This window comes from Populus euphratica, unplaced genomic scaffold (genome assembly GCF_000495115.2).
Source record: "Populus euphratica unplaced genomic scaffold, PopEup_1.0 scaffold665.1, whole genome shotgun sequence".
NCBI lineage: Eukaryota > Viridiplantae > Streptophyta > Magnoliopsida > Malpighiales > Salicaceae > Populus > Populus euphratica.
In genome coordinates, this window is record NW_011500530.1 from 4,817 (window position 1) to 18,438 (window position 13,622).

At 28.2% G+C, this 13,622-nt stretch overlaps 1 protein-coding gene and 1 pseudogene across 1 annotated transcript; both read left to right on the forward strand.

Annotated features, from left to right (window-relative positions):
• Positions 1-62: 62 nt before the first annotated feature.
• LOC105115227 (uncharacterized) lies at positions 63-1,168 on the forward strand. The gene is made up of 3 exons (XM_011012072.1): positions 63-92; positions 360-447; positions 560-1,168. The coding sequence occupies exons 1-3, from the start codon at positions 81-83 to the stop codon at positions 997-999; spliced, it is 540 nt and encodes a 179-aa protein (XP_011010374.1). The 5' UTR covers positions 63-80; the 3' UTR covers positions 1,000-1,168.
• A 2,745-nt stretch (positions 1,169-3,913) lies between these two features.
• LOC105115229 (7-deoxyloganetin glucosyltransferase-like) lies at positions 3,914-4,574 on the forward strand (annotated as a pseudogene).
• Positions 4,575-13,622: the final 9,048 nt, after the last annotated feature.

Consider the following 13,622-nt stretch of genomic DNA (forward strand, 5'->3'; position numbering starts at 1 on the left):
CCCCCCCCCCCCCCCCTCCCCCCCTATATATACTCTCCATATCTCCATCGTCTCAACGGATCAAAGCATACACAAAAACCATGGTAGAAACGGTATGATATATATTTGTGTGTGTTGATTTATCTTTTAAAGCATCCTCTTTGGCCTTTTCTTCTTTTTACGTGGAGGTCCTATATATGTACAAGTTCTTGATATATAATCTCTATAGCGGATTCTTCCATGTCAGAACATGTTTTGAGTTCTTCCAATCTTTCTGTCTATAAATTTATCGTGAGATTTTCTTTTTTTTCTATTGGGATTAATGATCATGGTGAGGTCCTATATAAAATACATGCACTAACTACGTACTACTGTTACAGAAAGTCACGACGATGGTGATTAAGGTGGTTGACCTCGGATGCGAAAAATGCCACAAGAAAATCAAGAGAGTACTGTGTGATATCCCTCGTGAGTCTTTCATTTTTTCTCTTTAAAAACAGTGCTAGGTTTGAGTTGTTTTTATTACCAAATGAAGTGACTAAGTTTTGTGGATTTGATGATGTTAATTAATGAACAAGAGAAATCCAGAACCAGACATATGACACGAAGAAAAACACAGTGACAATCACTGTGGTGGGTTGCTGTCCTGAAAAGATCAAGAAAAAAATATACTGCAAAGGAGGTCGAACTGTGAAGTGCGTTGAGATTCTGAAGGAAAAACCAGAACCAAAACAAGAAAAAAAAAAAGAACCAGAACCAGAAAAAAAGAAAGAACCAGAACCAGAAAAAAAGAAAGAACCAGAACCATGCACATGTTGTGAAAAATGCCGCCAAGGCCCATGTTGTCATCACTTTTGTATACCAACAGTACCTCCATATTGTCCTGTACCTTGTAGAAGGGCGGTGTGTGATATATGGGAAGACGGTTGTTGTAGTTGCCGAAGTAGGGGTTACTATCTGTGTAGAAGTGCATATGTTTGTGAAGAATACTATCCCTCGGCGCCATGCACAATCATGTAAAGGGAAAGTTCAGAAGACCGATGATTTGACTCAACGTCCAACATCAACCATTGGATTCAAATCCAGTGGTCATGATGGACCTTTGTACTGTTGTTGTATTTATATCATCCGTTTTGTGATGCTGCTGTTGTTTTGATCTCATCCAGATGATGCACGCCTTAATTTGTTACATGTATTTATACAGACTAGGCTTTACTACCTAGTCTTTGTTTTTTATGCTATCTTATCTTCGTATAGTCCTTGGATTTGGTCCCTCTGGATGTTTTCTTCCAAAGTGCTATTATTTGTTTCAAAAAACCCCTCTCCATCAATTCTCCCCTCATTTTTTGCTCGATGAAATGCCCAGAAACATTAACATCATTCGAGCGTCCTTTGCAAAGATGGTTTTCTTATAATATTTTTTTTGTTTTAAAATATAATTAAATAATATTTTTTTTAAAATAAAATTATTCTTGATATAAAACATTAAAAATATCTGAAAACACAAAAAAAAACTAATTTTTTTAAATTAAATAAAAAACAAAATGTGCTAAAAGTTGATGTTCGAAATGCACACGTGATTCTCGTGCAACTCGTGTTTTTAAATATTAATATATTAAAATATATTTTTGATTTAAAAACATATAGTCATATATTGCACTGCAATGATGCCCATGTTCCCAACCAGACTCAAAATAATAAAATAAAAACCCAAAACCTCACTTCTATAACTCCATTAAAAAGTGCCAAACTAGCTATTCATCCAAAATATAATAAAATAAAAACCACCCAAAACCTCACTTCTACGGTGACGGTTGTGGTACGTGCACCGGTAACTCCATTAAAAACACAGGTTGCGCCATAGCGGTGCCTGTGTTCCCTACCAGACTTAAACTAATAAAATAAAAACCCAAAATCTCACTTCTGTAACTCCATTAAAAAGGGTCACGCTAGCCATCCATCCAAAAGATAATAAAATAAAAACTCCAAAAAGATCTTAAATCATTTTTCAAACAAAATCTTCAAAAAGAAACTCTTTTCACTATCTTAAATCTTCAAACCAATCACGAGAAACATTCAAGCTGGGGTTCCAATTTGCTTCCCCGTGGATACAGTCAGTAAGCAACTACCTGTTTTGCAGGACGTCTAATTAAAGACTGGCTATGGTATTATCCCAACGCAAATTTTGTTAATTGATAATATTTTTTTCATTCCATAAAACCTTATAAATAAACTCATATAATTTATATGATTTTACGCAGAGAGACCATCTTATGTGATTATACAATAAGTTCAACAAGGTTGGTGAGATGTATAAATATTACTGTAGGGTTACGTAAGTACTTACAATTATTGCAAATAAAAGCAAAAGGTTCCATTTTCCAACGTGATGGTGATGGTGATGGTGCGTGCACCTCCGTTTCTAATCCCTGATTGTTTGACTTTCCTGGAAAAAATGGTTCAAGCTCAGTCATGCCTGATCGAAACGAGATAATGAAATTTGGATTATTATATATTCTATAAATTAATTAGGATTGTACTTGGAGAGAAGAATAATCCCTTTATCAGCAGACATAACAATCGAAGACCAATATCCTTTTCATGATGTATAGTTTTATATGAAGCCATGTAATCTGGAGATTATCATTGGTTGGCGTTATTTCACTCGTTTCTTTTCTATGCTCCTCTACAGTTTACACATTAATTAATTGGTGGGGATGACAGAAGAAAAATGCTAACATGGGGTAGGTTTGCGAGCTGTCAATGAAAACGTAAGGAAGCAATGGAAATTTTGAAGGGGTTATGGAAATCTCCATTGACTTGTACGGCAGGAATAGTTGTTAATTATACCTTAGTTTATTCATAAAATTTGTGCCTTGAAATATCTATCGGGTTAATTTTCAAGTTGAAGCAAAAAATAAAATAAAATATTGATGTGACTAAACTTAATTAATCTAACTAAATTTTTAATAATTTGATTTACTATGTCAATCTAAACTTGACCAGGTTAACATCAATGTTTTAAATAATAAAACACAATGCTTTAATAATAAAAAAAATCAATCACAATTAACTTTGTTATTTAGTTTTTAATTGATTATTATAAAAAAAAATAATATTTTTTCTTATAATATTTTAATTCTGTATAAATTATTTTTTTATATTTTATTCAATTATTTTTTTTGTATGTCGATTTCTATTATCGTTGATTAAATAAAATATTAAATCTAATAAATAAAGTTATCAAACATGGCTAGTACGTGGTTCATATTACTGGATTAAATATTTTGATTTATATCTATCTTTTAATTTTTTAAGTTTAATTTTTAATTATTCGTTAATAATTTTTTTGTCATTTATTAGCACAAATAATTTTTAAATTATTTAATTGAATGTATACATAATTTTTTTATTTGTAATAAAAAAATTTATATTAAAAAATATAATGAAAACACTTGCTTATTTATTTATTTTTTTCTATTAGAAAAAATAATATGTGACCCACAACAAACTACTTGTCCGATAGCCGTGGGGATAAACTGCGTTTTGCAGCCCTGTTTTTAGCCTCTGAGCTTTTTAGCCAGTAGCCATGGAAGTGATGGGCTAAGCCCAGTATTAATGAAGCCCAGCTTGTCATAGAGAAAACATTGATAATGGATTGGTCCATGGCTTTCTTTCGATTCTTTACTTTCATGACTAATCCATTCATTTTTTTTTTTTATGAATCTAATCCATTCATTAGTCAAATGGCCTGAATTCTTTATGCAAAAAGAAAAAGAAAGGGAAGACCTTCTACATTTGAGATTGTAGCACTGTGAAAACTCATCTTAGCAGCGCTTCTCTGTTGAATTTTACAAGCAATCAACATAGATGTAAATGTTGTTTTAGTTAACCATATTATCCACAGAACCAAACAAATTAACAGGCTGATGAGATGCTGGACAACAAGTTAGAATGGATTCCACGAATGAAAGGGGATCTTCTCAAGGTTCAAGTTCGAGATCGAAATGGATACATGGAGGACTCAAGTGAAGGTGACATGGAAAGACTTTCCAAGGCATCAGCAGTTATTTTCAATACCTACGATTCCTTGGAGGGCGAGGACTTGAGTAGCCTGTCATCTATTTTTCTTCAGGTTTACACCATTGGTCCTACTCAACTGCTTCTGAACCAAACCTCTAATGATTTCTGTGAGACTGTTGATGGGAATTTGTGGGACGCAGAGCTAGAATGCATTAAGTGGCTTGATTCGAAAGAGCCGAATTCAGTGATTTATGTAAGTTTCGGTAGTTCAACAATAACAACCACAGAACAGCTTTGAGCTTTCATGCATGGGGAATTGCTGATAGCAAGCACAACTTTTGTGGATAACTAGGCCAGATTTGATCAAAGGAGACCCCGCGATTCTCCCACAGGAGAAAGCCCTTAACCATCCATCAGTAGGAGGATTCCTAACACATTGTGGGTGGAACTCATTGATTGAAAGCATATCTGCTGGACTGCCGATGATTTGTTGGCTAAGCGAATATTCTTTGGGGACCAATTTGCAAACTCTAGAAAGAGTTGCAAAGAGTGGGGAATTGGCTTGGAGTTGAGTGATGACTTCAAAAGGGACGAAGTAGAGAGTTTTTTTTTAGATTAATGTGAATATTCGAATCAGTATGTGTATATTATAATTAATTTTATAAATTCTAGAAAAATAAAGAGTCTTCTTCATGATGTTTAGATGAGAGAGAAGGGCAGGAAAAGGGTCTTGGAATGGAAGAAAACGGCAGAAGAAGCCACAAGTTTTGATAGTTCATAATCCTTGAACTTGAACAATTTGGTCAATCAAGTCCTTCTATCAAAAAGTTGGTTTTGCCTTCTCTATTGATTTATGACTTTTTTCACTAAACTTGTGCTTAAATTTTAGTAATTCTCGTTAATTTTCTATTCCAAGTGTTTTAATAGTGTCTTGCAATGCACATCGTAAGGATTATTAAAGAATAAAATGTAATTCTTGTTCGTTTGCCTCCTCATTCTCTCGGCCTCTCCAATCTCTGTCTGCTCTTCTCATAATTAAAGTAAATTAGGAAATCTCATCCAGGTAGAAGAACCCACAAATCATTAGTTCTCCTTCCTTTACCTGAATTTTAATTAATTTTCCTTTTCTAATCATAAAGTATGAATGTCTTATGCTTTATTATTAAACCCCACCTGGTTTTTAAAATGCTTAGAGAAAAGTTAATTTATAATCCGATATTTTTTTTATAAAAAAACGATGTTTTATTTTTTTTTAAATTAAAATAAAATTGTTTTTATTTGTATAAAAGGTTAGTCCTTCGTTTCCTGGAATATTCCCTACTCCAATCAACCCTCCGAACCTGAATAGAGTGCTGTTTTCGAATCTGGGGTTTTTGGATTTTGAGGGAAATTAACTCCAGGAGGGAAAGATGGGCTCAGAAAAGTTTGTGAGGGTATTTGATAATTTTATTTCTTATTTCTTGCTCAAATCTTCATACATTTTGGCTATTTATAGCCTTAATTTCAGTGGAGCTTAATAAGAGTTTTAATAGATGGAAAATAATTTATAAAAATAATCCTAATATAATCTAAGATAGTCAACACGAATCAGAACTCAGAATTTTGCCATGCTGATGAGCTGCTATGCAAAGCTGTTTCTGTCTCATATAAAGCTTTTTAATTCTGGACTTTTCTTCTCCTAATCCTCATAGGATTTCTCCTCTTTCCTCTTTCCTCCTGTCCAGTTGCTGCTTGGAAATTGCCCCTTCTAGCTGACGCACTGCGGCTTGGAAGTCCCGGATTGTTCCGCCGACTCTGCTGCTGCCCATTCTTTGCTGTTGTTTTGTTTACAAGTGAAAAAAAAAACATTTATTTATAAATAATTGATTTATTGAAATCATTCTAACTTAGTCATATAGTACACGACATATAGTTGTTAATTCTGACTAATATACCTTGTATTATTTAAAAAATAAAATAAAATGTAATAAATTTTATCTCGGGATATATCTGGAATGTTATCAAATTTCTCATTTGAATCCTATCCAAGCATATTAACAGAACACTAAAATAAATAAATGGTTAAATCATTATAGCACACACAAAAAAATATAATTTTACCATTGTTTTAGAAATTATACTTCATAAGTTTTTTTTAATTTTATTTCTATTATGTTATATATAGTCTTATAAATTTAGTTTTTTCTTTTCTTTTCAATTTCAATCTTTAAAATTAATTGAACCTAATTATCATGGGAAAAGTACTATATAATAGACGTGATTCAAACGTTGATTGGAAGAATTAATTTATGCTTTACCCTTTAAAAAATCACAAAGAACTAGCTTTTAAGGTAAAATAGTTTTCCCATGGAATTCACTTGTCATTTTAGAATTTTTTAGAGGCATCTCGGTTTTTTTATAATTTTACATAATTAAATTACTTGATTGCTTTAAAAAACAAAACAAAAACACTTAACTATAGCCTAGGGGATTTTTTTTATTTTACTTTTTTAAGTACACTGTAATGACTGTGACCCTTAAAATCAAAATTCTCATAGTTGTATTGCAATGACTTATTTGTTATTTCACACAAGTATTTTCATAATAATTATTTGATTCTAGATGCAATGTTATATTTCAATAAATAAAAAAATTGTTGATATGTGTGTTGTACATGTCATTTGCTCCATGGTTTTTTAGCAATAAGTGTTGCTAACCCTAGTGGTTGAAACTATTTTTTCGTCATTCGATTGATAGTCTTGGCTACCTATTCCTCATTAAGCAGTGTGTGTGATCAATAGATCTAGGTTTAATGTCGAAAACCTTTTCTTTTCTTTTCTCTCACCTCCTAAAAATTCATGTTTGACCCTCTAGATTTTTAGATTAGCCCTCCAAGTCTCTTTTTTCCTATGGAATTGATCCCTATTTATTTTATTATAATTAATTTTGAAAATTAAACTTTTTTCCAACTTCATCATTCCTTAATTTTTAATCTGTCAGATTTATTTTTTATTCTTTTGATTGCTATTTTTTTTATTTGAGATAGTTTTGAATTTGATTTTTAAATTTCACCCTTATTCATTTTTTTTACTTTTGATTTGATGCTTATTCTTATTATTATTATTTTTCTTTGGTCAAATTTTTAAGATTAATTACATTTTTTTATTTAATTCTTAAACAATAAATAGATTGAGAATTGAGTCTCTTAATTAAACTTCGGTCTACGATTTCACAAGTTGTGAATTTCAAATATTAACAAAGTTTAGAATTTTTTCATGAGATTGCTTATTTTTTTATATTATTAAATTTAGGTTGTCTTTTTTTATATTATTAAATTAACTGAACTTAGTAAATCCCATTGATTTAATGACTTGAGTCTCAATTGTTTTTTTATTTCTTTAGAAATTGTAGTATTGCCTGAACTTCTTTCTTTTTCCATTAAAAAAAATTTGGTTAGACTCGCAGCATTATATAGACTACCGATATAGGTTTACTTGAGTCACTTTCTCAAGTCCTTTTTGTAAAATTTAATTTTTTTCAACTTTTAGCTTTCAATATTTGGTTCATTACAATTTAGTTACCTAATTTGTTTTAATATGGGTTCTATGGTTTTATTATAATCACATTATTCATATCACAAGTTTTATAGGTAGACTCAGGTTAATCTAATATGCTGCTGTTTTAATATTCTTTTAAAAAATATATTTCATCCAATATGTAACCATTTAAATATTTTACAAGTGTTTCAGCATGTGTGCATTTAGTTTGTAACTTTCTTATGTATTTATATTTTTAAAAGTTGAAAAAAAATAAGTTGACCCTTAATAGCAAAATTAAAAAAACTAGTTAATAAAAACTCTAAACTAAATGGAAGTTTCACCTAACCTAAGATATATTTTATTGTGTATTGTTATAATAAAATTACTATTTTTTTTTTGAGTGAAAAAGGATGGAGCCTTGAGGGTGGGGTGTCTTGGTCTTTCTCATTGGCTCATTGATCATTAAAAATTTCTACTGGATATTTAAATCTTTTTCAATTTTTTATCATAGTGAAAATACTTTTTTACCTCTAAAATAAAAACAAATTAAAATTATTGATCAAGGACTTTCTTGACTTTTCATAAGTTTTTTAAAAGTAAAAATACTTATTTGTCTTCAAGGTCAAAAAATTGTTGGGCTAAGGGTTTTCTAAGCTTTTTAAGGCATGTTTTTAATCTTAAAAAAAACAAAAAATAAATTTTACATTCAAGGGAGTTTTGTACTTTCATATGAGTATTTAATGTAATTGCTATGGCCATTGGGGCCTTTTAAAATTTTCATATTATTTTTAAATGAGAAAGCAAAGCTATTGGAGTGTGTGGCGTCTATGATATTTAGGCGTCATATATGATGCCACCTAGTAGCTAAAATCGACCTTTCATCTTCTTTTTTTTTTTAATTTCTTGACAAGTAATGTACATCATTGTCCCTTTTGTTCTTTACTTTTCAATTTCAATCATCATTCTCTCTATTTCTTATTTTATTATTCTTCCATTTATGGAAGTTTTTTTCTTTTCAAATTAGTGCTTTAATTAATATTTCTTATATTTTTTTTTAATTTCAGTCATCATTCTCTTAATTTTTTATTTCGTTTTTATTCCTTTTGTAAAAGTTGTTTTCAATTTCCTTTAATTGCAATATATTATATGTTTTTTTTTTTCATTTTGATCTTTTTTCTTCTTCTTCCTAACACTTTTATTGAACTTTTTATTGGCTTTCAATTTCATCATTCAATTAATTTTTTTGTTGTTTTTTTTTTTTCAGTTTGATCATCTTTTTTTAATTCGTTTTTCTTTCTATTAAATCTATTTTTTAATTCAATTTAACTCTCCAATTGAAGATTTGTATCCCTCTAATTAATTTTTTTAAGCTCAATTTTTTAGATCTTTTTATGTAATTGGTTTTTTTACTAGTTTCATATTTTAATATTTAATTTGTTAGGGATTCAACTTCGTATAATTTTAATATTCTACATTAGTTTTTTTTTAATTTTGTGATTATCTTCAAGTTTTTTATATGGGTTTATCTCCTTCTCATGATTTATGTTACAAGTTTTGCATGCCTTTTTTTAATATAAGTTTTGTTTTAGTTTTTCTATTGTTTTTATTTTTCAAGATATTATTCTAATTCATCTATATTTTTTTTTAATTCAAATAAAGTTTATTTTTTAAATAGAAATTATTCATTTTTAAATAATATTACTAACATGTTCAACCTTGCATGATATTTTTATGGTTTGGTTTTATTTAGTCAAATTTATTTGTATTTATCTTTTAAGTCATGAGTTATTCAAAGTGTGAATTTATCTTTTATTAATTTAAATAAATAAGTTTGGTACAATGAAAGTCTTATCTTATGTTATTGAATATATTAATCTACTTTCATCTCTTAATTGTTTTTAGTTTTTTTCTTGGTTATTGTTAACAATTTTTTTTATTTACATAAATGGCTATCAATTTATTTAATTAGATGCTTGCATATATTTTTCAATTTATATTTTGAATTTTTTTATATAAAAACATTTTAAAATAGCCTTTATACCTAGTATTTTTTTTAAAAAATGTATAACTCGTGGAGAATTGCAAGTTAACCGGCTAATAATATACTGTTTGTGAATATAATGGCATGCTTATCATGATAGATTATGTAATTGATTGGACCGGCTAATAATATTGTTGATGTGTTTGGTCTTACATAATATTTTTTTTATAGTTTCAGTTTATTCAGTCATTTTTATTTATATTTAATTTTTAAATCATTAGTTTTTTAGAATATGAATTTATTTTTTATTAATTTAAATAAATAAATTTGATGAATATAATCAGATTAAAGTCTCATTTTATATAATTAAATATATTAATTTACTTTTATCTCTCAGTTTTTTTTCTTGATTATTGTTGATGATGTTATTTTTATTTACATAAATAATTATTAATTAATTTAATTGAATTACCTTTTAATTTATAATTTGATTTTTTTTTATGTAAAAAACAACTTGAAACAATCTATATATCTGATATTTTTAAAAAGAATTATAACCCAGCAAGTTAAACGGCTAGTAATTAATATTTGTGAATATGGTGGCATGTTTATCATGATAGATTATAACCCAAGTTAAGCTTGAAATGAGCTGCGGGCCACCAATTAAGACACTTGACATGCGATTATTGATTGATTTTTTCCAGTCTTGTTCCAAAGTGGTGGCATGTATTATAATGACCGAGCACTATTTCAACGACCAGCTTGGCAGAACATTAACACCCCGTTGTTTTTTTAAAAATATTAAAAAAAAATTATTTTTTTAATTTTTTTAAATTTTTTTAATATAATATATCAGAAATAAATTTTAAAAAATAAAAATAATTTTATTTTAATATATTTTTAAGTAAAAAATATTTTAAAAAGAGACTCTTATCATAATACTAGCTAATTTTAAAGTATTTTTTATTTAAAAAATATTAATATAATATTTTTTTATTCTTTAAAATTTATTTTAAATATAATCTATTAAAATAATAAAAAGTATTTAATTTGTAGTAAGAAAATAATTTAATAAATTTTTTTAAAAATATTATTTGGACCAATGATGTTACAGCAAAGGATGGAAATAAAACAAAATGAATAGCATAAGGATTCAATCAATAAAAGAAATGGACATGTGATGTCACATCATCTTTTTATGGCCATGTCATCAGAATTGCTTTGTCTTTTTTATGACGTGTAAGCGTTCCTGATAATGGAAGCCAACAGAACTTTGACTTCATACTACGATAATTGGTTCTGCCTGTTTGCGTTTTGGTTTGGTATCGATCAAAGACGGGCCCGCATTTTTGACAAGAAGGCCCACTTTAGAATTGTGTTGTAAAACGTGTTTTATAAAAAAAATATTTTATTAAAAAATAATTTTAATTTTTTTTATCATTGTAAGTGTCAATATAAAAAATAACTTAAAAAATATTATTTAGATATATTTTTATATAAAAATCATTTTAAAAACTAACCACTATTATACTATTAGACACTCCCTAAATATTTATATCAAAGTAGTGTTTAACTTTATGATAGTTTTTACTTTTTAAAATGTGTATCCACTTATAAATGTATTATAATAATATTTTTTTTATTTTTTAAAATTTATTTTTAACATCAAAATATAAAAATGATTCAAAAATACATAAAAAATTAATTTAAAACAAAAATTTTTTTTTAAAAAAACACATTTTTTTTAACAACAAAAACAAACACTAAAAAAATTTATTATTTCAACGATAACATCAACATAAAAGAAACTACTTTCATATAAATGTGGTATTTTAATTTTTTTAATATATTATATGCTCAAAATATCTTTATCACCATCACTGTATCATCATTAATTCAATCCTTATTGGAAAACTCATGTATTAAAATAAGACCTTCATAATGTGTTGCGAGGAATTTTAAGGTTCTTGGATATTATACATGTAGTCAAAATAATAAAACAAAATTATTTGAAAGTTTGTAAGATCATGTTAGACATATCTAGAGTTATTTAGGGATTTATTACTAGAAGATTTGATCTTCTTGAGTTTTGAATAATTTTTTAAAAGTTGTTGTAAATTACAAGCCGTCCAATTATCTAGCCTCTAACGGTAATCCACACGAATCACTAATGATAAATCTCAAAAATCCCTATTAAGAAAAAAGAGATTGTTATGCGTAGAGTGCTAACTCTCTATTATGTGATTTATATAATTTGTTTTTATAACAAATAACCACAAAAAAACAAGAGGTGTTATAACCCCTTTTGGATTTTTCCCCTTAACTTATCTTTTTTCTTTCAAATAACAATAACAATAATAATAAGAATGACAACTTAGCAAAAACAGACAGAGAAGGGTTTCAAATATATAGAAGAATAAAGATGGAGTTTTGGATGAAATTGAGAGTTTTATCATAGTCCATTATACTCAAGACTAAAGAGATAATACAGATTCAAAATTAAATTAAATAATTATTGGACGAATTTGTATAAAAATTAAGACTAGAGACTTAATTAGATTTTTAATAGGTCAATTTAACTTAATAATAGGCCAAATTAAAAGATCTAATTAGGTGCAGTGACTTAATTACACTTTTAATATGTTAAATTAATTTTATTAGCAACTTAATTGGTAAAAAAATAAGTTTGGGACTTAATTGGTAAAAAACCAAGACGATTAAAATTTTAGAGGACCAAATCTAATTTTTACAAAGTGAATTGATTAAAATTATGGATAAAATTGCAAGAAAATCAAAGTTTATGGTCAATTAAGGGTTAAATTGAAGAAATTCACAATCAAAGACCTTTTTGAAAAAAGTGTTAAACTTAAAGGATTCAATTTGGTTGAAAACAAAGGTGAAATTGAACGAAATTGAAAGTTTAATGGTTAATTGAGGATCAATGCAAAACAAATTATCAAAATAAAAAGGTGCTAAACTTCAGGGTTGATATTTGAGTTTGACAAGGGTAAAATTGCATGAAATTAAAAGTTTAAAGTCAATTTGGGATGTAATTAAAAAAAACAAAAGATAAAAGGACTAAATTGAATTTTAGTCAAATCCCTAAGGATGTAAAAACAATTTGTTTTGGTACAAAACAACGCCATTTTGACTAACACAAAAACAAAAAAAAGATGTTGAATAAATTATCATTTGACCATTGTTTATCATCTTTATTTAATGTTTTATCTTTCCACCAAACAGGACACTAATCTGATAGCCTGAAACCATACTATATCTTAACATAATTCTTACTGGCTAGTTGTCTTTATTAATGCCACCTTAAAGAAACTAACCCGATCAGCCTTTAATAGCCAAATTTTACAGCTTATGACGACGACTTTGGGCTAATGATCAAAGTCCTTTCTATTTGAATCAAAGGCTAATATTTGTTTTCAAAATAGACAAGATGTGTCTCTTTCATTCTTTATAAATAGAGGTGAATTTCAAGCATAAAGTAAGGAGAACTCTAAAGAGAAAGTAAGCTAGAAAGTCAACCTTTTTAATTGCCTAACTAACCACCCTTACTTGTCTCCTACTCCACCCTCTTTAACTAAACCACCCAATATAACCAGCTCCTCTCTTCTATCTTATCCATAAACAGCAACAACATCACAAGTTTTCTTTTTTTTTTTCTCTTTACTGTAACCTACTGTAATGATGCCGAGAACAACTCCAGCAACATCTCAACTAGCCAAAAAACTACTATTAGCATTATTGCTTCTCTTTTATGCCAAGTAATCACTTTTCTCTCATCTGTTTATATTCCTTCAATGCATATAGGACCTGAATTAATTCATATCCTGCAGCCACTGGCTTTGCTAAGGCCAAGATGGGTTGAGCCTATTTTAGCCATCAAATGTGGTTGAGTTGGGTTTAGCCAATATTTTTTTACGGAAAAGAAAAATTGTTAGGCCTTCAATTGTCCTAACTCGACCAGGCTAAGCTTCGGACTTGAGCCAGCTCAATCTAATTAGACCAAGTTCGGGCCTCAGGCCTAACCAACCTATTCTTTAAACTAAAGGTGTGTTTGCCTAACACACCATAATTTTCCTTTAGTTTATATATATATATATATATAT

Excerpts from the sequence above, each read along its gene's own strand:
- LOC105115227 (XM_011012072.1), top strand. Across the intron at positions 448-559 it reads AGTACTGTGTGATATCCCTC|AAATCCAGAACCAGACATAT; the intron begins GTGAGTCTTTCA and ends AATGAACAAGAG.